The sequence below is a fragment of the Colossoma macropomum genome, unplaced genomic scaffold (assembly GCF_904425465.1).
Source record: "Colossoma macropomum unplaced genomic scaffold, Colossoma_macropomum, whole genome shotgun sequence".
Taxonomy (NCBI): domain Eukaryota; kingdom Metazoa; phylum Chordata; class Actinopteri; order Characiformes; family Serrasalmidae; genus Colossoma; species Colossoma macropomum.
In genome coordinates, this window is record NW_023494784.1 from 8,223,095 (window position 1) to 8,248,936 (window position 25,842).

The 25,842-nt window shown below is 38.7% G+C and overlaps 1 protein-coding gene across 2 annotated transcripts in view; it reads left to right on the top strand.

Moving 5' to 3' along the window:
• The window catches only part of pde1a (phosphodiesterase 1A, calmodulin-dependent), a 140,115-nt gene that overhangs the window by 25,014 nt on the left and 89,259 nt on the right, over positions 1-25,842 (top strand). The window contains exon 1 of one of the 2 annotated variants that reach the window (XM_036577136.1): positions 24,295-24,863. The exons of the other annotated variant lie outside the window; for it this stretch is intronic. Coding sequence (XP_036433029.1) covers positions 24,811-24,863 — 53 coding nt within the window. The 5' untranslated portion in view covers positions 24,295-24,810. Of the gene's footprint in view, positions 1-24,294; positions 24,864-25,842 lie in introns of those variants that run through there. 2 annotated transcript variants of the gene reach the window in all.

The window sequence follows — 25,842 nt, forward strand, 5'->3', positions numbered from 1 at the left end:
GTGATTTTGAATTTGATGAAGAGTTTTTGCTTTGCAGAAAGGAAAAACTTGCTTTATTGCCATTTGTTGACATCAAAACAAATGGAAAATGTATTTAAATGTAATTCACTCTGTTACCATGTAATTATTATGTAATTACATGTAAATAGTAGCGCTAAAACACAGTAATAACTCTAGACATGTACAAGTTAAAGGGCACCTAGAAATGTGGCACTCTGTTGCATTGCTGTGTTTCTGAATGCAGTGGTTTTATAATTCTTTCCTCAGAAAAGGCTTCAGCTCACCGAGGCATGCCGCAACCACCCAGCATATTCATCTCCCAGAAATAATTTGCATATTTGCCTGCCATTATCCTGCCAAGTTAGTTGGGTTTGGGTCAGGTTCTCAGCGAAGGCTGCAGAATGGAACGGGGAGCATCTCGACTGTGACTCTGTGCATTGTGATGGGTCCATTATCCTCAATAGGCTTTTGCCTAAGCCCCTGTACCCCCCCCCCACGCCCGCTCAGAGGCTTTGCAGTAGAGCTATGTTGTCTCCTGGCAACTGTGCGTACCCTCCGCTCTGGATGTCTGTTTGCTTCAGGTTGTCCAGTAATTGGCAGATGTTGAAGGGAATGTTCAGCCAAATTTGCTAACGTGGCTAACAATGAAAGTAAGCTAGCGGTTAGCAAGATTTAATTCATCATTAGCCATGTTAGCATTCTTGTCGGCACTAATCAATTAAACGGACGTCGCTGAGGGCCGAGAATATGACAGAATGTGCTGCAAATAGCCTGACTGTTCAAATTAGGGCTCTCGAACAGTTTTGCGAGGGGATGCTACGTAGATTTTTACAAATTAGCTCAATGCCTGTGTCAGATATCCAGCTCTCAAGTAGGCCTGCTGCCAGTTATACAGCGGCAGCACTGATGAGAGTGTGAGAGGTTTCAGTCTTATGAGTGCAGTGATTTATCACCATGTTTTTACAGCTCCATTAGCGAGGAAGTCGTCAGGGTTAAGGGGACACATCATACAGAGATGCTAACACAGCAAAAATCGAACACAAGTGGAGGTTAGTTAGCATTAGCATTGCACAATGTTGTCCCAACTTGCCCATACTGTTTACTTGCATTTTTCATTAACCTAATTTCTGAGTGTCCGTATACACCGATGAGGCATAACATTCTGACCACCTCCTTGTTTCTACGCTCATTGTCCATTTTATCAGCTCCACTTACTATATAGGTGCACTTTGTAGTTCTACAGTTACAGACTGTAGTCCATCTGTTTCTCTGCATACTTTGTTAGCCCCCTTTTACCCTGTTCTTCAGTGGTCAGGACCCCCATGGACCCTCACAGAGCAGGTACTATTTGGGTGGTGGATCATTCTCAGCACTGCAGTAACACTGACGTGGTGGTGGTGTGTTAGTGTGTGTTGTGCTGGTACGAGTGGATCAGACAATGAGTGTAGAAACAAGGAGGTGGTCACAATGTTATGCCTCATCGGTGTATTTTCACATAGAAAATCAACAGCATGTGATTTGACTGGGGGTGTTTAAACTTTTGCATATGACTCTTCAGTCTGTGATATATATATATATATATATATATTCATTGGTTGGAACATGCAGACACTGTTGCTCTCACTGGTGATGATACTTGGAAACTGTGATCGCTCTGATGGAAATCACGTTGTTGAATTACTGAAGGTAATAAATTAATTCTGATGAAGTTTGTCGTCCAATCTAGCCATAACAAAATGCACTGCTTTAAAATGGAAGAAAACATTTTTCTTTTTGGAGTCAAATTTGATCAATAAGATGAAAGTGATTTATTATTTGACAGTAGTTTGTTTATAAGAACTGTTTCTCACCTGCATGTCATTGAAACAAGTGGAGAAATTGTGTGGAAAATGCAGATTCTAAACTTTCAGTCCACAACACATTTGTGTTTATAAGAAGAGGAGATTTTATTATGATTTGAGTTGATGATCAGTTCCTATTTTGGCTTTAGCCACTCGTCAGCCTTATGATAACTGAAGAATGCTGCAGAGGAGATGAAATAGTTTACAGATCATTCTACTGAATTTGTTAAATTTTAATTAATGTAAGAATTTAAAAAACAGTTTGAAATTGTATTTTTCTAAACTTTCTGAACTTTTTCTAAAATGCTTCTGCTTTGAGTGACCCTGTATCTTAATTGTGTTTATTTTATTAAAATAAATGATTGAACTTTCCATTTTGTCACTGCCAAAACAGTCATAACACTACTGAAACTTTACTTTTCAGTATTGACTGTTTTGATGGTGACCATTTTAGCTCATTTTGAGCAGAACTCAAAAACACTAGTCAGTACATGACCAGCAAACACAGCTCTGAACAGCTGAACACACATAAAATTATAATATATTTCATTAAAGCACAAAACATTTTACATAACTAAAGAAATCTGTGTTTCGGTAGTGACAATTCTTAATGTTCCACACTGATTTTCAGACTTTGGAACACACTGACTTATTTATTTACTTATTATTACTGCTCACAATGTGGCCATGAGGGACAGGGATGCAGCCTCAATTCCTGCCCTAAAATACAGGGGCGTGGCTAAAATACGGCTCCACCTGCAGACTTAAATTCTTTGTGTTTTGGTAATGACATGAAAATGTGGGACAGCAGCTTCACATTAAAAGAAATCAAAAAGATCTTAAATGACATAAAAAAATGCAAAAAACGTAAGTATTATTTTTCAGAAGTGTAAATTTAGGGGTCAGGGTTTGGGACAGACACCCCCCAATAGAAAGAACCCTAAAAATGATGACTTTGTATAATATTTAGTTTATTCCTATCTCTATTAATGTGTTGGGTTTAAATCCATCATAATAAATCCTCAGATATTTAAGGTCTGAATACTTAATTATTTGTGAGCGCAGTTTGAAATAATTCAGTCCATACAGCATCATGGAGCAGCATCACTGGAGGTATAAGAACAGGGAGAACGCCACCTGTGCGGCAGAATGATCCGCTGAATAACTCTGATATTCCTCTTTATGCCATATGGACAGACATTGCACTGAAGCAACAGGGCCGCTAAGCGTCCGCCCACACTCAGGATCAGCTCAGCAGGCCCGCAGACGCGCGGCAGCATTAACCGCGTGTCCTGCCTGTGCAGAGCTGAGCGAAAGCCTCTGTTGTGTATCAGTTCTGCTGCTTTTGTGTGCTGTGTCCGTCCACCGTGTGTCGACTGGCTAAACAGATCCGTCTGGCCCTGGCTTTGATTAGATCAGCCTCCGAGCTCGCCTCCGCGGCGGGAGAAACGGAGAAAAAACAGAAAGAGAGAAAATGGAAGTGTCGCTATGCAATTATCATTCACTCTCTCAGTGTTCCAGGCTAGTAATGATTTGAGCAAACAGCCCGATCCCTCTTTTCTTTCACGCGAGGAAATGGCGTTTACCAAAGCAACAGTGTCCTGAAAGCATGTGCTGAAGCACATTTGCAGGAATTAGAGGCTGTGCGATAAAGACCAAGCTCTAAAATGGTTAAAGGGCACATATCATGGAAAATATTCCTTTTTTTTTTTTTAAATAAAAGAGTATGAACACGTTACATATTCACAGTTTCAATACATAAAACATACCATTCACAGATTATTCTGACAAAACAAAGCCTGTTTTGAATTTGTCACAAATATATATATATATATATATATATATATATATATATATATATATATATGTGTGTGTGTGTTTGTGTGTGCATATATATATATATATATATATATATATATATATATATATATATATATATATATACGTGTGTGTGTGTGTGTGTGTATGTATATATATATATATATATATATATATATATATATATATCCATGCAGAAGTTAAGCATACACACTCCATACAGTCCATATAGGGAAATAAAGATGCATGAATTTGAATTCATTGTTTTGTAATGTCACAAAAACGAGCACATTTCCATGTATCCGCCTATTCAACCTACAGCGAATTGACCCCGTCCACTCACAAGTTACACATTTTTCAGAACGGGCTTTCTGAACAAGGCACAATACAGATTAGCCAATCAGTGCAGAGTTCATTTACATATACCAGTGTAAAATTTAGTTATGACTGTTTTTGGTACATAAAATTACAAGATTGTTAATAAATTAATCAACATCAACCAAAAAACTAAGAATGCGAAAGTAACACGTTTCAGATTCATTGTTTTTGTGATGTCACAAAGTACATCCACCTATTCAACCTACAGCAGTTTGGCTCCACCCATTCATGCTGAAGTTGTAAGGAGTGTTTCAGCTTTGCTTTCTGAATGAAACAACATTCTTCTCTTTTTCTGTTCAGATATTCTGTCTTTTTAAAGAGCCCATATCATAGGTAACCAATTTTTTTTTGGCTCTGAAACAAAATTTGATGTAGTGTGTGATCACAGGTTGTAAATCATAATGTTCTCCCCCAGTCTGTATATGTAAACTAAGCTTTAAAAACAGCCCATTTTGAATTTATTGTTTTTGTGATGTCAGAAAACCAACACATTTGCATATCTCCATTTTTGTCATTTTTCAGTTTTTGACATAATTTGAAAATGCCTGTTGTCCTTTACATTGTGTGTAAATTTCATGATGAATGGACCAAAAGAAACGACCCAGAATTACTTAGAAAAACGTCTGGTTCCATTGACTTACATTAAAAGTCAAGTAGGTTTTTTCCTTCTCCTGTAAAGTTATCATATTGGAGATACGAGGTTTTGTTCCGACAGCAGCGATATGCACCTTTTCAGCCTACAGTTTAGCTCCACATCATTCACACTGAAGTTATAAGTGTTTCAGCCTGTTTAATTCTAAGAGAGGTTGGAAAACATGTAAAAATGAATTATGACCGTATTTCTATACAAAAATGTATGCAAATGTTATAAATGGAGCTCAAGGGAAAAATAAAATACCAAAAAATAAATATTTAAAAATAAATAGGATATGGGCCCTTTAATAAAGGAAATAAAAATTATTAACAACTTATAAATGAGACGTTAAACCAATATTCACCAAGCAGAGAACGGACCCGTGTGAAAGTATAGAGCCAGGGAAAACAGTGGTGTCTATTTTTGCACTGAATATCAACACTATCCACTCCACGGCAACTGTCTCCTTCGTGACGGTTGCTATAGCAGCATGCGTCAGGGTATGACTCTCTGAGAGGCTCGGGGATGTATGTACCAAACTTCTCAGAATACCAATGCTGCTCTAGGACAGCTGATTCTAGACCTGCACGCTGAATATGATCCCAGCGTTCTGGAGTTTGATGGAAAGAAACAGATTCAGCACTTTTGACAGACTCCTCATGCATTTCCTCATGTTTGGCTGTCCTGAGCGCCGGCATAAACTGCTCCGAACACGGAAAAACTAAAGCGATCCTCCATATGCCGCTGGTTTCCCCCACTCTGGTCCCTCTGGACGATGAAAGTGCACGGCCTCACGCCACTATTAAAGCGGAGAGGGGATGAGGTTCATCTTTTCTTCTCCTCTTTTTTTTTCCATGACATCATTCTGAAAATTGCGGCGCTAAATGAAGCGTTTTCTGCCAGTCCTGTCAAGGTGGAGGAACGCCAGGCTCACGGATACTTCAGCAGGAATGTAAATGTCACAAACCCAACCTGCGCTGATGGCTGCCAGGGTCTCCTCAGCCTCAGGAAGTGTCTGCAGAGCCAAAGAAAGATGAGTTTTCAAAAAGAATTCAACTGATTTCCCAAAATTTCTGCACAGTTCAGTCACTGAGATGTAAGCTCTGACATTCAGAGTCATTCAGAGTGGTTTGGTGTGAAATGGTTGATTGTAGAGACTCAGATGTCTTTACAGTGGTGGTGATAGGAACCAGGGGTCGCCATGACTACAACACAAATATAGACATTTTATTTACCATCCAAAACCACCAGTGAACCTACACGAGTCTTCTGGGTGTTTATATGGAATGATGATGATGGGAAAATAGTGATAAATCCAAAAGGATATGTTTGCCTGGCCATTCATGGGTTTTAAAAAGAATGTTTTTGGCCCAAAGCTTATCTCAGAAATATTGTAAAAAATTGTTTAAGGCATCAGGCAGCATATTTGTAACCATGTTAAGTGGAAAACAAAGTGTGGGCACTCTGATCAAATTTTGTTTTGTTGATTCATTAAGTGAAAATAAGTGAACACATCCTCGATAGAGAACACACATTCACAATATGACATTTTACTGCTAATTTTAGTGCAGAATTTAGTGTAACATTTAGTTTAACATTTTGGGAAAAATGTTAAACTAAATGAAATATGAAGTGTGCCATAACTTTTGCAGAGGCGACACGTTTGATTTTTGTTGAACAACATGTTAAAATCAGCCAACAGAAAGTAGTTTATATTAATAGTGCATTAAAATGTGCAGAAGTGTGTTCTTGGTAGAGGACGTGTTCACTTATTTACACTTTTTTGCATATAACTATCAAATTACTTATTACACTTAAACAGAATACATACATACATTATCTAAACCGCTTATCCTTCTGGGTCGCGGTGGGGTGCTGGAGCCTATCCCAGCTGTCATTGGGCGGAAGGCAGGATACACCCTGGACAGGTCGCCAGTCCATCGCAGGGCAGACAGACAGACATACACAATCACACACACATTCACACCTAGGGGCAATTTTAGCATGTCCAATTAGCTTAACTGCATGTTTTTGGACTGTGGGAGGAAACCGGAGAACCCGGAGGAAACCCACGCAGACACTGGGAGAACATGCAAACTCCTAAACAGAATACATTTATGAAAATTTATGAATGAAAACATTTATTTAATTATTTTCATTTGTATATGTATTTTTGAATCGTTAATTCAAACAGTAGACTCTTAAAAAAGGTGGTTCTTCAAGGGTTCTTCACTAAACTATATAGAGAACCATGAACATTCAAAGAACCCTTTGCTTGTTTAAAGGAAATTCACTGTTTTTTGTGAATTGGCGTATGTGCTGTAGATGGTTCTTCATAAAACTATTTTGAAAAGGGTTCTATATAGCACCAAAAAGGGTTCTGCTATTATGATGTCAAGCCTGCACTCGTTTCTTTAACAAAGAAAGTGGTTCTATATAGAACCATGCACACTCAGAGAACCCTCGTCAAATAGTTCTTAATATTGATGGAGAATGTCCTGTAGATGGTTCTATAGAGAACCTTTTTGAAGAGGGTTCTATATAGCACCCAAAACAGTTCTTCTATCGTTATGATGTCAAGCTTATAATAATAGAAGAACGCTTTTGGGTGCTATAAAGAACAAAAGGTTCTACGTAGAACCATCTGTAGCACATTCATGCAAATGTTTCATTAATCTGAAGAACCCTTTCATGATGCAAAGAACCTTTCATCGAGCAAAGGTTTCTTTGAGTGTTCATGGTTCTATAAAGAACCCTTGAAGAACCATCTTTAACATGTGCTACATACTTAAAATGCGAATAACAATTATACAATTATTAACAATCATTAACAAACTATCGGACAGTGATTTAGTAGATATTTATAAGGTTCTGTTGTTATAAAGTGCTACCAAACCTTCTCTGACGGAGCTTTTAGAGGCATTCAACTCTTCAGACGTCCGGTTCCTATCACCACCACTGGGAAGCATTTCACACCAAACCACTCTGAATGACTCTGTTTACATCTTACTGATTGAATTATACAGAGTTCCTCTTTAATAATTTGGGCTTGGGTTTAATAATTTAGTTCAATTTTATAGTTTCCATCCTTAAACTTGGCAACATGGTCTCTGTCACGACCTTTATTGCGAAAGCTGATGAACGTTGACTCACAACAGAGATATTTTCCTCGATTGATGATGCTGATAAGGCTGTTTACCTCCAGATGTTCACTTGCAGCCGTCTAGCATGAAAAGGAATGATCCAGGCAGATGCTGAGCCTTTGTCTACATCTAACCCAGAGCACAGTGGCATTTTCAGATGCTAAGATTCGTAACACTTCTTTAACAGTTGTGTCACATGTCAATCTTCTGTGTGTTACTGTTTCTTGAAGGAATCGTTACCATCGTCTCCCCATTTCGGCCTTTCACTCTCATCCACATTAGGGAGGAAACAGTGTTACAGTCAGTCTCCAATGCAGAATAAGTCTAGCCTCCTGGGGGCTTTCAACTGCGCAGACTTAATAGTAGCAGACAGGCTAATTAGCAGCATGTTAGCAGTAATGTGCTAATTAAGCATATGTCCCACAGCCTCGTGACACTCTGCAATTGTGTTCTGTGGCACCGAGTTCACCGTTTCGACGGTTAACCAGCGCACAGCAGAACACTGTTTTGATTTTGTCCATTGGCCTAATGCGCATTGCTTGATCAGACGTCAGGGACCCTTTGTTATGATTATGACGAGAGGTCTGGCGAGGAAAAAAAGTGAGCCGAACGTGTCAGAAATCTGCCAAAAATGAGGCCTGCACTTTCAGTAACCCTGCATGTACGGAGCCGTGGTAATCAGTCACTGTCGCTGCAAATACGAGCTGTGACAATAGCACAAAGGTGACAGTTTTCTTGCTAATAATGAGGTAAGGCTTTTAAGACATATTTGGAAAGGGTCCTAATAAAAGTCTTTGTTCCCAAACAGCTTCAGAATTCTATAAACACCATCGAGATGAGCTCCAAATACATATTTTCACTGATGTACTCAAAGCCAAACCTCATTAAAGTGACTGAACTTTGTATATAGTTACTGATGTGGACCTATCTTGCAGGACGGAGTTGCTTTAATATACAGTGCTACGTAAAAGTCCAGTCAAAACAGGCATTAAGTACAGTTTATTCGTTTTTTCAGATATTTCATATGTATAAAGAAGGAGAAAGTCAAAGGAAAATAAGTGGAAAATAAGGAGTTTCCAACACTGGAGTTCAAAAAATTTAACAACCACCTGCAAGACCTGGTAGACCACCACAACTGCCCCCATCAGATGAACACTATCATCTGATGGGGAACACAATCAGAAAATGATCAACCAGCTTCTAAGACTGAACTTTGGAGGTGTCTCTGCAGATTCTTTGAGGAGCTGAAAGTGAGTCTCCTGAAAAGAATGGACGCTGGAATAAAGGTAAAGAGTGACTCACTGAATACTGAAAATATTGCTGTTTTGCCTGGACATTAAATTGCAGTAAAATACAGTAAGACTTAATGGAAACAAAGATAGAAATAAACATCAAAAGCATTTTCAGCGTACCACAGAGTTTTCATAGAGACCGGTTGACTAATATGGCCACTAGTCGGCGCTGTGAGCACGGGACCTTGCCTGGTTTCAGCAGTGAAATAAGGCAGAGGCAGCGTCAGCATGCAGGGGGGAGTTCAGAAAGATGTTTTTTTTCTGCTAAACACAAAAGCTAAGCACCTCATTAGTTTAGACATACTTCATGAGGTTAAACTAAATGTAGTGTAAACTAAAAGTTATGTATGTATAATGTATAAACTCAATTCTAAAATTGGAACAGTATGTGAAAGGCAAATAAAAAAAGTTACTTCTAAATCTATTTTGACCTGTTTTTAAATGAAAACAGTACAAAAGACATAATGATTAATGTTATACCTCATCAACTTTGCAGCTCATTCTGAAATTATGCCTGCAACACCTTCTAAAAAAGTTAGAATACTTTGACAAACCTTTGTCAATAAACACTGTTTCCACAAATACAAATTAAGACTGCACAGTGGAAATCATAAATCAACAACATCCAGAAACGCCGCCGACTTCTCTGGGCTTGCTCCAGTGAGCATCAGTCTGAAATAGACTGATGCTCACTGGAAACATGTGTTGTGGTCTGATGAGTCAACTTTCTTTTCAGACTGTTTATGGGAATGTTAATGGACGCTGTGTTCTCTGGGCCAAAGAAGAAAAGGACCATCCAGATTGTTACCAGCATAGAGTTCAAAAGTCAGCATCTGTCGTCGTAGAGGTGGGGTATAAGTGGCTAACTTACACACCCGTGAAAGCACCGTTAACAATAAGATAAACACATTTTGGTGTAACACATGCTGCCTTTTAGGTGCCGTCTTTTTCAGGGACGCCCATGCTTATTTCAACAACGCTAGACTGGACTTCCTGTCTCCCTTTGAAATTGGGTGGTACATTACCAGATGCGCCCTGTGATGGACTGGCGACCTGTCCAGGGTGTATCCTGCCTTCCGCCCAATGACAGCTGGGATAGGCTCCAGCACCCCACTGCGACCCAGAAGGATAAGCGGTTTAGATGATGGATGGATGGATGGATTACCAGATGCAAAATGTGGCAATGATTTGGTCATTTTATCAGAAACACCATATAGCTGCACTTTGTAGGTTCACAGTTTCTGACTGTGGCCTAGTAAACAGCAGATAGTTGTATAGTGTGAGTGTAAAGTCATGTGCAGTGAAAAATTACTGTGATGTAGCTCCTAAGCACTCGGCAATAAGCTCCAATTAAAATGTGATGTTCTGTATTTTTACATAACAACTGTAAAAGTAATGCAAAGATCCAGTAATTTGCTGTAGATTTGCATATAAAAAATGTAAAAAAAAAATCATATTATGAATGCAAAATTGCATCATAAAAGTCTTTAGAACACCAAAATCTGAATTTCAGAATATAAAAAAAACATTTAACATATTTTTATTACAAAGTTTATGCCTTTTTCAGTGTCATATCCTGTAATGTTGTGTGGTACAGCTCAGTAATGTTGTGTTATTACAGAAGAATCTTAAGATGAGTCAGTTTTGCAATAAAGTAATGGATATAGCATTTTACTGTGGAAAATTAGCATTAAATTGTGTGAAATCCTAGCAATAACATTAACATAACGCATCACAATATTTGGTTTTACTGATGTTTGATAAGACAAAAAAAAAAAAACGTACAGTGCAACATCTAAAAAGTGCTATTAAAAATATGAATAGTTTGACATTGACATTGACATTTGATTCAACATTTCACAACTTCACTGCTGAATTCTATTAAAAAGGACTCATTCAGCTCTCTTTGTAATGAACCATGCAGCTGGTTAGTGTTTCATATCCACAGTATGCTCAGAAATGCACACTGATGTAATTGATCACTAATGATAAATATAGTGACATTACTCACTCCAAGGACACTCATTTTTTTCCTTAACTACAGTAAATAACATCTAGTCAACTAGCAAAACTGAACAGTCCTGCAGCCGCCAAGGCTTTTGACCCCTCCCTCTCGCTATCGCTTGACCTGCTGCTGAATCTAAAATCACTGCCTAAACACCTTTCATCACGAAGCAGTCCTGGAATGCAAAGCCACTGTCAGCCAAGACCACATCTCCTTCATCAAGCTAATCAATCAAGCCTTGGCGGTACGGCTTTATCGCAGGATGGTGCAGGCGGTGCTTTTGATAAGGCTGTAATAGCTGGGAGTCTGATGGTCCTGTGAGCCTTGCCTTGTAGAGGCGCTTGTATACGGCCTGCATGTCAGTCTGCGACACTGTGCAGTTTTGTAAACTGACTGGCCAGTAGAAAAACACCTTATACTCACATGATCTCTGGATAACAATAATAAAAGAGGCTCATTTTGTTTGTCTCTGAACATGAAGAACTGTGGAAAAGATAAAAAATAGTTTGGCAAAGAATTGCTGAACAACTTATCTATGTTATCTAGTGTAGACTGTACTTCTCTCTAATTCCAGTAGGTTTGATTCCTGGAAAGGCCACAGCCATCCATAGCCTGGGCCCCAGGAGATCATAGTTGGTCTTGCTCTCTCTCTGTATGGGTGGGATGGTCCTCCCTCTGCCCCCATCACCAGGCCCAGATTTAAGATCTGATGTCCTGGGTGTTAGAGCTATGGTGCCCTGTGCCTACAAACATAACACTCTCCTAATCACACACACTGCATTTCCACCGATCCACTAATCACCAAAGCTGTATGAGGCCAAAATGAGCAAGAATTGCACCATTCAGTGTTCACATATTTGGTGATTTCTTTTCAGGAGCTCTCCAGTTAATTTTTGATTCTGTTCATTTGAGAAAAGACCTTTTTCCTTCATGATTAGTCACAAGCAGTGTATGAAAAAAAAGACATAGTGCCACAAAATGAATAAAAAGACATACAAGGCCGCACATTACAGTGATTTTATTGGCTTCAAGTGACATTGCTTTTAGTAAAAGGAAGACAACAAATTTTTTCAGAAGTCATATCATTTTTTGTAAGGACTATAAGTTATTGTTAAAAATAATCAAGATAAACAGTTATTCCATGTTGTTGTTGCCATGCAATCATGGACTGTTTAAAGTTGTTGTACCGTGGATTCATATCATAATGTAGCACTGTTATGCTCCCAAATTACCTCCATAACAACAATGCTAATTTCTATGTAATTTCCAGTTGTGTATTAGCACCTTATTTCATATTGGGGCTGAATCTCAAATGGCTCCCTATTCGCTACATAGTGCACTATATAGGAATTAAAATACTGATTCCTGCACCCAAACAGTGCATGATGTGTCTGACGGTTACCATTTAGGATTCAGCCATGTGTGGTCAATTTCATACTGGCAAAATAAATGAATAATTTGAGTTTAGAAGCCAGAGTTTCACACTTACCAGGCAAGATTTGAAGGTAGATTTGAGATTCTACCTTAATTTATAGAGCAGCCTGAGCGCACGTCGAGTATTTTGCGATGGGTTTTGTCAGCACACCTTCAAACAGTTTTACTGGAGACGTGTCCAGTACTTTCTTCTCAAAGCTCCTCAGCCAAAGCCCAGCAAAATCATCAGGACAACGACATCTCACCCACGAAGATCGCTAACATCGCAGTCCACTTTGAATAAGCTAAAACGATCATTTATCACTGTCCATAAAACTTAAGGCATAAATAATGACTGTGGTTACTGGATGTTTACGGCTGGATTATTAGACAAACTGAGTTTGTTGAATAGATCTGAAACAAACAGAACATAAATATAAAATAAGTGTGGTGCCGCTAGCCTTTGAGTGACCTTGGGCAGCCGTCCAGGTCTTTCATATGGTAAATCTAGCCTTCCTCATCTTTTTGTGTGATGCTGGCCATCAGAGTTAGCAGTTAGTGTTCTCTACATGTGTTGAGCAGCCTGATGATGTGATGGAGCTTTGGAGGTCTTGGAGGAAGCATGTGCTGGCCTTCACCCTCCCAGCTTTGTAGCATTATGTGATAGTAGATGTCCTAGCTAGCAGGTAGAATTGGCCACGACTAAATTGGGGAGAATATTAATTAAGTTAATTAAGTTCATTAAATTGCCCCAAATTTCCCCCCTCGTCTTCACTGGAGCTACTTACAGCTTTGTAAGGATCTGTGATGTAAAACAAATGTTGTTTTTCTAAAAATGGATGCTTATAATCGGGATGGTAGACACCCTTTTCCGTCAGACAGACTAAGGTTTTCATCATCTGTTAAAAGGCAAAATGTGTAAAATTTGCTGTGCAAAACTTTGTTTTATTTCTCTGAAGTTCCACTTATAAAGTTTGTGTGGCTTCATAATTCATTTTTACATGAATGCCTTTAAGACTGATATACACTCTTAAAAATGATGGTTCTTCAAGGGTTCTTTAGTGAAGAAAATGGTTTAATATGGAACCATAAACACTCAAAGAACCCTTTTGCATGATTAAAGGGTTTTTTGCATCATGAAAGGGTTCTTCAGACTGATGGAGAATCTTTTGAAAAGGGTTCTATGTAGCACCAAAAAGGGTCCTTCTATTACAACGATGCCAAGCTTTTAAGAACAGTAGAACCCTTTTTGGTTCTATATAGAACCTTTTTGAAAAGGGTTCTATATACCACTAAAAAGCATTTTTCTATTGTTACTATTGTTACTAATTTTACAACAGTAGAAGATCCCATTTTAGTGCTATATAGAACGCTTTTCAAAAAGGTTCTATATAGAACAATCTAAAGCACATTCTCCATTAATCTGAAGAACGCTTTTATGATGCAAAGAACCCTTTAATCATGCAGAGGGTTCTTTGAGTATTCATGGTTCTACATAGAATCATTTTCTTTGCTAAAGAACCCTTGAAGAACCATCTTTTTTTTAAGTGTGTTTATAAATGAGCTCTGTTCTGATTGGCTGCCCTGTATTGTGGCTCTTTCAAAAAGCAATGTGGGCTGAAACACTCCTTATAACTTCAGCGTGAGTGGGCGGGGCTAAACTGCTGTAGGCTGTATAGACAGATGTAAATGCATTTGTTTTCGTGACATCACAAAAACAGTGAAATCATAACAGACTGTTTTTGCTGCTTAGATTTCGTTTGTGGATTGTATGAGTGGCCCTTTAAGTCAATGCTGAAGATCTGGTCTCTCGGTCAGCAGCAGGTCCGCCACACACTTTACTCACGTTAAGAATTCATTCTGGGACCCAGCTGGACGCTTTGGTGGCCCTCAGAGATTCAGAGCCAGTGTTTGTGTCACCGTGCTGTGCAGCTGCTGCTGAAAGACAGGAGCAACAGCTGAGGAGCTGGTTTTGAAGTGAATCTCTTTTTGGGAGTCCAGGACTCACCTTCATCGGGATGAGGTGGCGTTTTAGGTCACAGGCAGGACAGTGGAGGCAACTGGAGCTCCAACCTTCAGCAGGAAAGAGAGGAGAACCACTTTAGACTTATAAAGGGTTTATGGATGGGTTAAAATTAGGTTATTGATGAGTTTATTAATTAGACCTATCTTCTTTTAGTATCACTGTACAATAAGACTGCCCTTATAAAGGGTTTATACATTGTTTAGTATAGCTTATTAATGGTTATTAATCAGGCTTGACTTTTTTAGTACCACTTTACAACAAGACTGGCCTTATAAAGGGTTTATACCTTGTTTAATATAGTTTATTAATGGTTATTAATCAGGCTTGACTTCTTTAGTACCACTTTACAATAAGACTGCCCTTATAAAGGGTTTATACATTGTTTAAAATAGTTTATTAATCATTATTAATTAGGCTCATCTTCCTTTAGTATCACTGTGCAGTACAACTGCCCCTATAAAGGGTTTGTGAACGAGTTAAAACAGATGTATTAATTGTTATTGATTAGGCTCATCTTCTTTCGGTAGAACTTTACAATATGACTGCCTTTATAAAGAGTTTATGAATAGTTTACAATTAATTTACTATGGTTATTAATCGGGTCATAAACACATAAAATCATTAATAAGCAGTTATAGTGAGCCCACATATATCTATAAGCATTAATTAACTAGTCTGCTACTGTTTTATTTGATCTTAATTGTCCTCTTAGTTAATTTTCTGTTTTATTGAATTTTATTATTTTACTAATAATTTTAGCTGGTTATCAGATTTGCAGCCATTATTTTTGTTATATAATTTTTATTGTTGTTTTATCTTTGTTTATTATTAGTTAATTAAATTCCATTTTAATTTTTTAGTCCCTGTTCTTTTCGTTATATTTGTACATGCATGCTCGGCTACACTGTAAATGAGGGTCACGCTGAATGTATTTCTGAGTCATAAATAAAGATGATTGATTGATTGATTGATTGATTGATTTTAAACCATTAATAAACATTTATAAAGGTGGTCTTATTGTGAAGTGGTACCAAAAGAAGACCAGTCATTGTAAAACTTGTAAAAGACAGGTTTCTGATTTGCTAATTCAGGCTGGGAAAACTTGTTGTACCTCCTTGTCTATAAATATGAATATTAATAGTACAGTAATATTCTGTATTATAGTAATATTAGTATAGTAATATACAGTAATATTCTCATATAGTTCTCTCTGAAATCTTTTTGTTTAATCTTTATTGATAATTAGACTCTAATTATATTTATTATGAAAGTACAAATATCTTTAAAATGATAAAATAATATGTTTACTGCAGACCAGCTGTTGTGTTCAAGGTAGTCTAAAGAGATAATGCCACATTACTCTGGGTTACTATGCTAGTGGTCATTTATATGTACTTTGGCATCAATAGTACAACTTAGTACACTAACCATGACAACAGATTTGCTGTTTTGTTGAGCAAAAGCGATATTTTACTTCCAAAACTCCAAAACTTCAACTTCAAATCATCTTCTGCCCTGTTCCACCTTTACCAGTGTAGGATCTGAGGAGGAGCCTGACACCAACCCTCACCAAAGACATCTAGAACAAGAAGCTCCCATGTTATTTTAGTGTCTTTTGAAAAGACCAGGCTGAATGTTGTCTTAGTTCTGCCTAGTCAGCTGTTTGTAGGTGACAGTAATCGTGCATTAAAATGTGCAGAAGTGTGTCTCTGTACAGGATGTGTAACTTATTTACATTTAGAAAATCAACAAAACGTTATTTCACCAGGGGTGCCTGAACTTATAGACAACTGTAATTAATAACTTGTAATTAGTTTTTTTGAGGAACACTGCCAACCAGACATAACTACATCCAATCCCAGGATGAGGAGTGATGATATGGGGTTGTTTTTCAGGGGTTGGTCTAGAACCCTTAGTTCCACAGAAGGGAAATCTCAATGCTTCAGCACCAAGACATCTTGGACAATTGTACACTTCCAACTTTGTAGGAACAGTTTGGTGAAGAACCTTTTCTGTTCCAGCATGACTGAGCCCCAGTGACTAAAGCAGCTCCATAATGTCATAGCTGGGTGAGTTTGGTGTGGAAGAGCTTGACTGACCCTCACAGAGCCCTGACCTCAACCCCATCACACACCTTTGGGATGATCTAGAATGGAGATTGTGAGCCAGACCCTCTCGTCCAACATCAGTGTCTGACCTCACAAATGCTCTTCTGGATGAATGGGCAAATTCCCACAGACACTCTCTAACATCTTATAGAAAGCTTCCCAGAAGAGTGGAAGCTGTTACAGCTGCAAAGGGGGACCAACTCCATATTAATGCCTATGAATTTAGAATAGGATTCATAAAAGCTCCTGTGGGTGTGATGTGTAGGTGTCCCCAAAGAACCTTTTTCTGGCTCCTCTGTTTTTAAGAGCATTTAGCAGTCCTATATATGGTGTAATGGGATGGATAGGAAGGGATCAGGCTCTCTTTTAACTGGTTCCATCCCAACAATGTCCTCAATGGCTACGATTGGCTAGAAAAGGTTGAGGAACAGTAGAAGAGCTGGTTTGACAGTGTAACAGGGCAGTTCAAGGCTAGTTAACCCCTAACCTCACTGCACAATGACTGACTGCCATGAATTTTTATTTCCCAGCTCACACGCTGACCTAGTGTCTCCTCTCCATTCACTCGCACAGCGCTTTTTAGACCTAAGATATGTGCTTTCATCACAGCGTTTGTCCGAGTAGCACCGCCACATCTTTCAGTTTCAGCGCCTCACTGTTTTTAACAAGGAGAAAAATCCTGAGCTCCATGTTTTCATGTTAAAAGCTTACCAAGGTCATTGCAACATCAGCGCCAATACCCGTTTTCCACTCTGTGATGTGGTAAAAATCATCTGAAGTGCGTTTTTTAGATTTCTTGTCACAGTCGCTGTTCGGCTGCAAAGTTTTTGGGCTTCACTTAGCAGTGTGTGAAGGGTGAATATGTGAGAAAGTCTCAGGGGGTTTCTGTGGTTTTTGGATCTTATTTCCTTCAGTTGATTGTATTCCTCTTTGGCACGTCACTGTCCTGTTGCCCAGCCTTCATATCTGATGTTTCGTGGTATTCACTGCCATATTAGGCCACTCTAATCCCTCTCTCACCGTCCGCTTCACCATTTACAGAGTGCAGCATGCCTCAGTGAGCTCGCTGGATCAGTGTGGAACGAAATACGCGCCTCTTATCTGAGTCCTTATTCTAGGTCGATTTCTGATCAACGTTTTCTCCTAAAATGTAAGAAAATGTGCTCCCTTAGCAAAAAGAATTACAGAGTACTAAAAGAGGGTCTAAAAGTGGTTCTTCAAGGGTTCTTTACTAAAGGCGATGGCTATACACTCCACAATCTATTGAGCAATGCCGTCAAAGAACCACTTTTGGTTCCTTAATGACTTCTTAACCCATAAGATATCATTTTACAACCATTATATGGAGGTTCTTAAAGCTTTGAAAGGTTCTTAATGCTCACACAACTCATTTACAGCAATGGTTTTCTAAAGAACCATCCACTCAAGTTTTAGGGCACCAAAAGTGTTTCTTGTATGGCATTGTGCAAAGAACCCTTTTTTAAGAGTGTAAAGAGCCGTGACAAATCAAAGAACCAACTGAATGCTTAAATGGTTCTTTGCATGATTAAATAGTTCCTCACTATGATTGAGTATCTGCTGTATACCTATTGAAAAATGGTTCTATATAGCACTTAAAAGGGTTCCATGATAGTTACAAGTCAAAGAACCTTCTTGGTACCTTTTTGTGAAGAGTGTATATAGAATGAATGCATAAATGGTTCTTTGCATGATTTAACAGAAAACCTCTGTGGATATTCAAAGAACCTCTTTAAATATGGTTCTATATTGTACCTAAAAAGTCATGTAGAACCATTTTGGCCAAGGGTTTTTACTTACATTGCCTATGTCAATACACTCTTAAAAAAGACGGTTCTTCAAGGGTTCTTTAGTAAAGAAAATGGTTAATAATAGAAGAACCCTTTTTGGTGCTATATGGAACCCTTTTAAAAAAAATGATATATAGAATCATCTACAGCACATTCTCCATCAATCTAAAGAACCCCTTCACAATGCAAAGAACATTTTAATCATGCAAAGGGTTCTTTGAGTTTTCCTTTAAAGGTTCTTTACCAAAGAACCTTTGAAGAACCATCTTTTATAAGTGTGTAATGGAACTCTTTTTGGTGCTTAATTTCAAAAGTAGATGACTGTTGTAGAAAGCTAGTGCTATTTTCTAAAAGGTTCTTCTCGAAGAACCATTCAGATGGTTCTCTGAGTTGTCAACAATACTGCACGCTCATGGCAACAAGGTTTCTGTATAATACCAAAAAATATTCTACAATAGCAGAACCCTATAACAATAGCAGAACGCTTTATGCTATATAGAACCATTTTTAAAGGTTCTTTAAAGAACCATACTAACCAAGATTTCCATCATTGAAAAAAAATGCAAAAAAGTGGTTCTTTAAAGAAACATTCTTTGCTTCTTTGGTGGACCAAAAATAGTTCCTACCTTGCTTATGTCAATGGCGAAACCTTTTTTGATGCTTTGATGATTTTAAAGGTAAATTTCAATTTGGTGCTGTTTTCTTAAAGGTTCTTCAAAAAAATTGTAAGATTGTGAGATTCTAGGATTTATAACAATAGCAGAACCTTTTTGTTGCTATATAGAACCATTTTTAAAAGGCTCTTTCAAGAACCATACTCAACACAATTTCAATCACTAAAACAAAACTATATAACAGCACAAAGAGCCATTTAAATGCTTTTTCGTAGTTTTCATGGTTCTGTGCTGGATATTGGGCCTCATTCACCGACTGTTCTTAAGAAGAAATTTTCTTCTTAAAACCCACTTACGCAGTTTTCACCAAGGTTCTGACAGTCACCCGTGTTTTCTACACACACTCAAGAGCACAGAGGTGAGAACAGTTTTAGCAAAAGGGGTTCTATAAAGTACCAAAAAACAATGTTTTCTAACAAGTTTTCCATCTTAGAGAAGAACCATTTAACCATGCAAAGAACCATGACCGCCTCTACTAGAGAACCAATGAAGAAGCACTTTTTAGAAGTGATTTATATACACATTGCCTTTATTGAAGAACCCTTAAGGAACCACCTTTTCTAAGGATGAATGTATAGATTGCCTTTATCAAAGAACCCTTAAAGACCCACTTTTTTAAAAGGATGAATGTACTGATCGCCTTTACAAAAGAACCCTTGAAGAACCACTTTGTTAAGAAGGATGTATATACTGATTGTCTTTACTAAAGAACCCTTGAAGAACCACTTTTTTAAGAAGGATGTGTATACCGATAGCCTTCACTAAAGAACCCATTAAGAACCACTTTTTTAGAAGGATGTATATACTGATTGTCTTTACTAAAGAACCCTTGAAGAACCACTTTTTAGAAGGATGTATATACTGATTGTCTTTACTAAAGAACCCTTGAAGAACCACTTTTTAGAAGGATGTCTGTACTGATTGTCTTTACCAAAGAACCCTTGAAGAACCACTTTTTTAGAAGGATGTCTGTACTGATTGTCTTTACTAAAGAACCCTTGAGGAACCACTGTTTAAAGGGTGTATCTGCTCATTGCCTTTACTAAAGACCCCTCTGTTTCAGAGTGTAGGATTACTGAACTACGGTTTGCGTCAGACGTTCCTCGGGGAGTTTGAGTCGCGATGGGCTGAACTTTTCTCAGTGTGCAACTCCAGATCTGCCTCACTCAGAAGCGAGAATGTCTTGCCAGGAATATTTTGGCACCTTCAAAAAGCTCTAGATACTACAGCTCTTAATGTAACGCATTGTTAGCCAGTCAGTTATTGACACGTTTATTGATATGACATTCTGCTTTTGTGTTAAAGTTGCACAGGCTGTAAAATTAGCTTTGCCTCCCTCCAGACCCTGAGCTCACGCTGAACACGCTTTGAGCCGTTAGCCGTGCCCAGTTTGAGGCTGGAGGAATAAAAAACAGTGACATTTACGTGTTCCCTAAAAGACGTCTTTAATGATCCTGAACTTTTGCCTAGCGAGCTGCTGCCCTCTTTCATGGTCTTTTTTCTTGGCCTTTCTGATGTTTCTCTCACTGCTGCGTGTTCCTCTTTTATTCTTTTATTTATTTATTTGCTTTCGGACTTTCAGACTTTTTAATAAGTGCAGCTATCAGTGTCTGTGAAAGCGCTACAGCATCTGATGAATGCTTGGGTCGCTTCCCCAGGAGGAGGATAGCGAATGTTTGTCCAAGCCTTAGCTAAAGAGCCAAACCTTCTGTCGATTAAGGCACGACAAGCCTCATCACGCTAATCCCCGCCTTCTGCCAAAAAGCGAGAAAATTTGTGTCGCCTCACATAGCTTCGTCCAAACATCACCCCGCACTGAATCCACGCCAGATTGTGAAATAATTACTGTTTTGCTGACATGAGGCCAAGCTTTCTCTGACCGGTGCCTTCATTAATTTGCCTACAGAGCACAAAATAACTCACTCAGAGGGAGAAGGACGGGCTTCTCACGAGGCACTTGGCTAGAAGACAAGGAGGACAAGAGGGAAACTTTATTTTTGTGTGTGTGTCTGAAGGACAGAGCTGCTAGAAAGTGGTGGACAGTAACAAAGTGTTCTTGGTCTTCAGTATTTTACATTCCTAAAAATGATGGTTCTTCAATCGTTCTTTTGTAAAGAAAATGGTCCTGGATAAAACCATGAACACTCAAAGAAAACTTTGCATGATTAAAGGGTTCTTTTCATCGTTAAACAACAATGGAAGAGCCCTTTGTGGTGCTTTATAGACCCCTTTTCAGAAACGTTCTATGTAGAACAATATACACATTCTCCAATCAAACTGAAGACCCATTTCATGATCACCTTCACTTTTTAGAAGGATGTATATACCGATCACCTTTACCAAAGAACCCATGAAGAACCAATTTTTTAGAAGGATGTATATACCAAGTGCCTTTACTAAAGAACCCATTAAGAACCACTTTTTAGAAGGATGTATATACCAATTGCCTTTACCAAAGAACCCATGAAGAACCACTTTTTAGAAGGATGTATATACCAATCACCTTTACCAAAGAACCCTTGAAGAACCACAGTTTAAAAGGATTTATATTCTAATCACCTGCACTAAAGAACCCTTGAAGAAGCACTGATTATGATTAGAAGAACGAATGATTGGTTAAATGGTTCTATATAGTACCAAAAAGGGTTCTTCAACGATGTTAAGCCTGTAACAATAGAAGAACGCTTTGTGGTGCTATATAGACCCCTTTTCACAAAAGTTATATATAGAACAATATACAACACCTCCTCCATCAATCTGAAGAACCATTTCATGATACAAAGAATCCATTAATCCCACAAAGGGTTCTTTGAGTGTTCATGGTTCTACATAGATCCGTTGTCTTTACTAAAGAACTTGAATTACCATATTTTTTAAGTGTGTACTTAAGTATCTGTACTTTTGTAAAGTGTTTCTATTTTTTGAGACTTTTACTTTCCCTCCGCTACATATGAGCCAAACATTCTCACCATCTCCCTGATATCTTGTTAGACTTTAGCCGCAGACCCTAAAGTCCGAGTTGCGAGGTGGAGGCGCCACGGATCAGACTTCTTGTTCCAGCACATTCCAAAGATGCTCAATCGGGAATTTGGAGGCCAGGCCAACACTTTGAACTCTTTGTCATGTTCTTCAAATAATTCCCGAACAATGTGTGCAGCGTGGCAGGGCACGTTATCCTGCTGAAAGAGGCCACTTCCGTTGGGGAACACCACTGCCATAAAGGAGTGTACCTGGACTACAATGATGTTTAGGTAGGCATCGAAGTGATGTCCACATGAATGGCAGGACCAGAACATTGCTCAGAGCATCACATTCTTCACCAGCTTGTCTGCTTCCTGCAGTGCATCCTGGTGCCATCACTTCCCCGCATAAATAGCACACGTGTATCCGGCTGTCTACATGAAGAAAGACAAAACAGGACTCATCAGACCATTAGACCTTCTTCCATTGCTCCGAGGTCCAGTTCCAAAATCCATTGTAGGCACTTTCAACAGTCGATAGAGGTCAGCTTAGGCACTCTGTCCGCAGGGCAGATGGAACAGTCATTAAACATTTCTGTGACTTGTGCCACATTAGCCCTCCTATTGGTTCAGATTAGATGGGATAAGCTTTGTTGCCCTCTTGCACTGATGAGCCGTGAGCGCCCAGGTCGCCTGTTCATAGTTTGTCCCTCCTTGGAACACTTTCAGTAGGTACTCACCACTGCTGACCGGGGACCCCACAAGACTTGCCATTTTGGTGATGCTTCGACCAGCCATAACAATTTGGCCCTTGTCATAGTCACTCAGGTCTTCACACCTGCCCATTTCTCCTGCATCCAACAAGTCAACTATGAGAACTGACTGTTGTCTTGCCATCTGGTATATCCTATACTTTGAACATGTTCCATTGTTACAAGATGATCATAGTTATTCGCTTCATCTGTGAGTGGTCTTAATGTTTTGGCTCGCTGGGGTTTACTGCGATGTTGTGAAGTAAAAATTAGATTTTTCATAATAGCAGTAGAGCACTTGAGATTGTGGGTTATCATGAAAAACATCATCATATTACCATGTTATTCACAGTAACGGATGACCTTGAGTGTTCTGCTACTTTTACGCAACGGTTCTGCTAAACAAAGAAGCCCTGAGCTTTGTATATAATGTGCTTTGATGCTGAGGATTCCTTCTGCCACAGAAACTAGGACCCTTTTGCTTTAGCTGTTGCAATATCAGGTTCAGCTCAGCTTTTTTAATGCTTACCAGATGAACCTGAATGTGGTTTTGTTCCAGCCCGTCTGTAAAGCATTGCACAGCTTGCTTGCTGAATTGTTTTCTGTTTCTTTCTGGCTAATTCCAATTTGTTTAGTTATTCCATCAAAACTGCCAAACTGTCTTGTTAAGAGCAACGACAGGTTCAGATTTTGATGTAGTCCTTCTTCAGAACCTGACCAAATGGCTGCAGGTCAAATATTATCTTGTACACTGTTATAAATAAAGGTTCTGTTCAGGTACATTTTTCATTCATTGAGGTACAAACAGTGTAAATGTTCCCTCAAAGGTACAACAGAGGTTTTAAGGTCTGATTGTGAACCTTAAATAAGTTTTTCCAGGTGAAAAGTTTGTATTTGTTCTTTTTCATAACCGAATGATTTAAAACAGAACAGTAAAATAAAAGCCTGGAGACGAGACGGGGTGTGTGGAGTCAGTACAGCTTAGAACATATCATTTCAGTGGATTATGGTTCAGTTATGTTCCCTGACTAAAGGTACTGAGATGGACCCTTGAGGGTTCCACCCCAGTGACAAGAGGGGTCCTGCCCCAGTGACAGTTCAGTACCTTTATTTTTGAGAGTGTAGAAGTTCTCTAATGTTCTGTTTTAGTTTGTGCTGAAGTAGAAACACAGTAATGATTAGCTGTAGCATAAAGCAACTTATTTCTTCAGGTGAATGATACTGATAATGTCTAAAGAAAACACAAATAACAGCGTGGCTAGAACACTTCTCAACCAATCAGACTGCACCATTGTTAAGAAAGAATATGAGGCACTTTCACATAAACATAGTGCAGCCTTTACAAAGTCCCTCCCCTAAACACTGAAAGTCCACATGTAGCCTAGCAACAGTAAATAGGCCCTGATAACCTTTCATAGTAAACAAAAAGTGCCATAACATTGGCCATTTTTAAATCAGCTAGCCGATATCCCAGGAGTTTGGAAGAGGATTGAAATTTTACCCATTTCCTAAACTGAAGACCGAATAGGAGAAATGTTAGAAAATCTCTTTTACTTTATACACTTAAGTATATTTACCTCTGTACTTAAGCTTAAACAGAGCACTTGCACTTTTACTTGAGGAACAGTTTGCTTGGTTTATCTCTACTTTCACTCACACGCTGGATTTGTGTACTTTGTCCTCCACCGCCACTAGATAAGAAGCTAACTAGCCTAGTGCTAAATTTTCTCCCACCGAGGGGAAGAGCTGACGCTCCAGATCCAAACCCCCAGCTGGAAGCTGGCCTGAGTGAGTTAGTGGGTGTGTAAGTGAGAGTAAAGCCCATGCTATGGCCTCCCTGGCCTTTTCAGACAGAGTTAGAGGCAGGGCCAGACTGGATTCGCAGTGCAATGTGAGCTGCAGCCGGGGACAGCCCCAGTGAGAGTCTGAACGCTGCTCACTCACTCACGCACTCGTAAATGGACCAGTATGTGACCATAAAGAGGCAACTTCTCCACAGACCCATCTTCAGGTAAGAGAAGCTCACAGATCATGCCTGTCGCGCTTCTGCGTGCCTGAGCCGAGCGGCTTACAGGTGAACGAGTGTGTGCGCGTGTTTGTTTTCATGCATTTCCAGGACTAGAGCGTCCCAGCTTTGTAGGGGAATGGCGCATTAGTTTAAAACTGAAAGGGCAAAAGCAGTTCTTTTTGGTTACTGAGGATATATTAGGGTTATATATTGTCACTGTCAAACGAAAAAGAAGTTTGTCCAAAGTGGTAAGTTTACAGGAGAGCGCCAAAATGTTCCTAACTTTCAGCGCAAGTTCATGAAAGGAGATTTTATTCCAAACAATTCTGGAGTTTTTCTGTTGGTCCGATCATTTTGAAATTTGTATATGATGGAAAAGGACAGCAGCTGAGCTCAAAAGGTGCAGAAAACTAAAAAACGCAAAAAAAAAAATGGAGGTACTTGTGTTTTTTATTTTTGGGGGGCAGTGATGATATATAGATACAATATGTGTACATATTACATATGAGGCATATTTTTATTACATATATATATATAATATTATATACTACGTAATATATATATACCTACACAAACACACACACACACACACACACACACACACACACACACACACACACATACACACACACACACACACACACACACACACATATATATATTTGTCTCCAACAAGTGTCTCCAAAATGGTAACTTTACAGGTGAAAGCAAAAACACTCTTACCTTTCAATATAAGTTAATGTTAAAGAGGTTTTTTTTCCAAGTGATTTTAAAGCATTTCTATTGGTCCTTTCATCATGAAATTTACAATGTAAAGGACAGCTGGTGTGTTAAAATGATGTAGAAAAATATAAATTGACAAAATGAAGATATTATATATATCAGTTTTTGATATAATTTGAAAATGCCTGTTGTCCTTTACATTGTGTGTAAATTTCATGATGAATGGACCAAAAGAAAATGACCCAAAAAAATTCTGGTT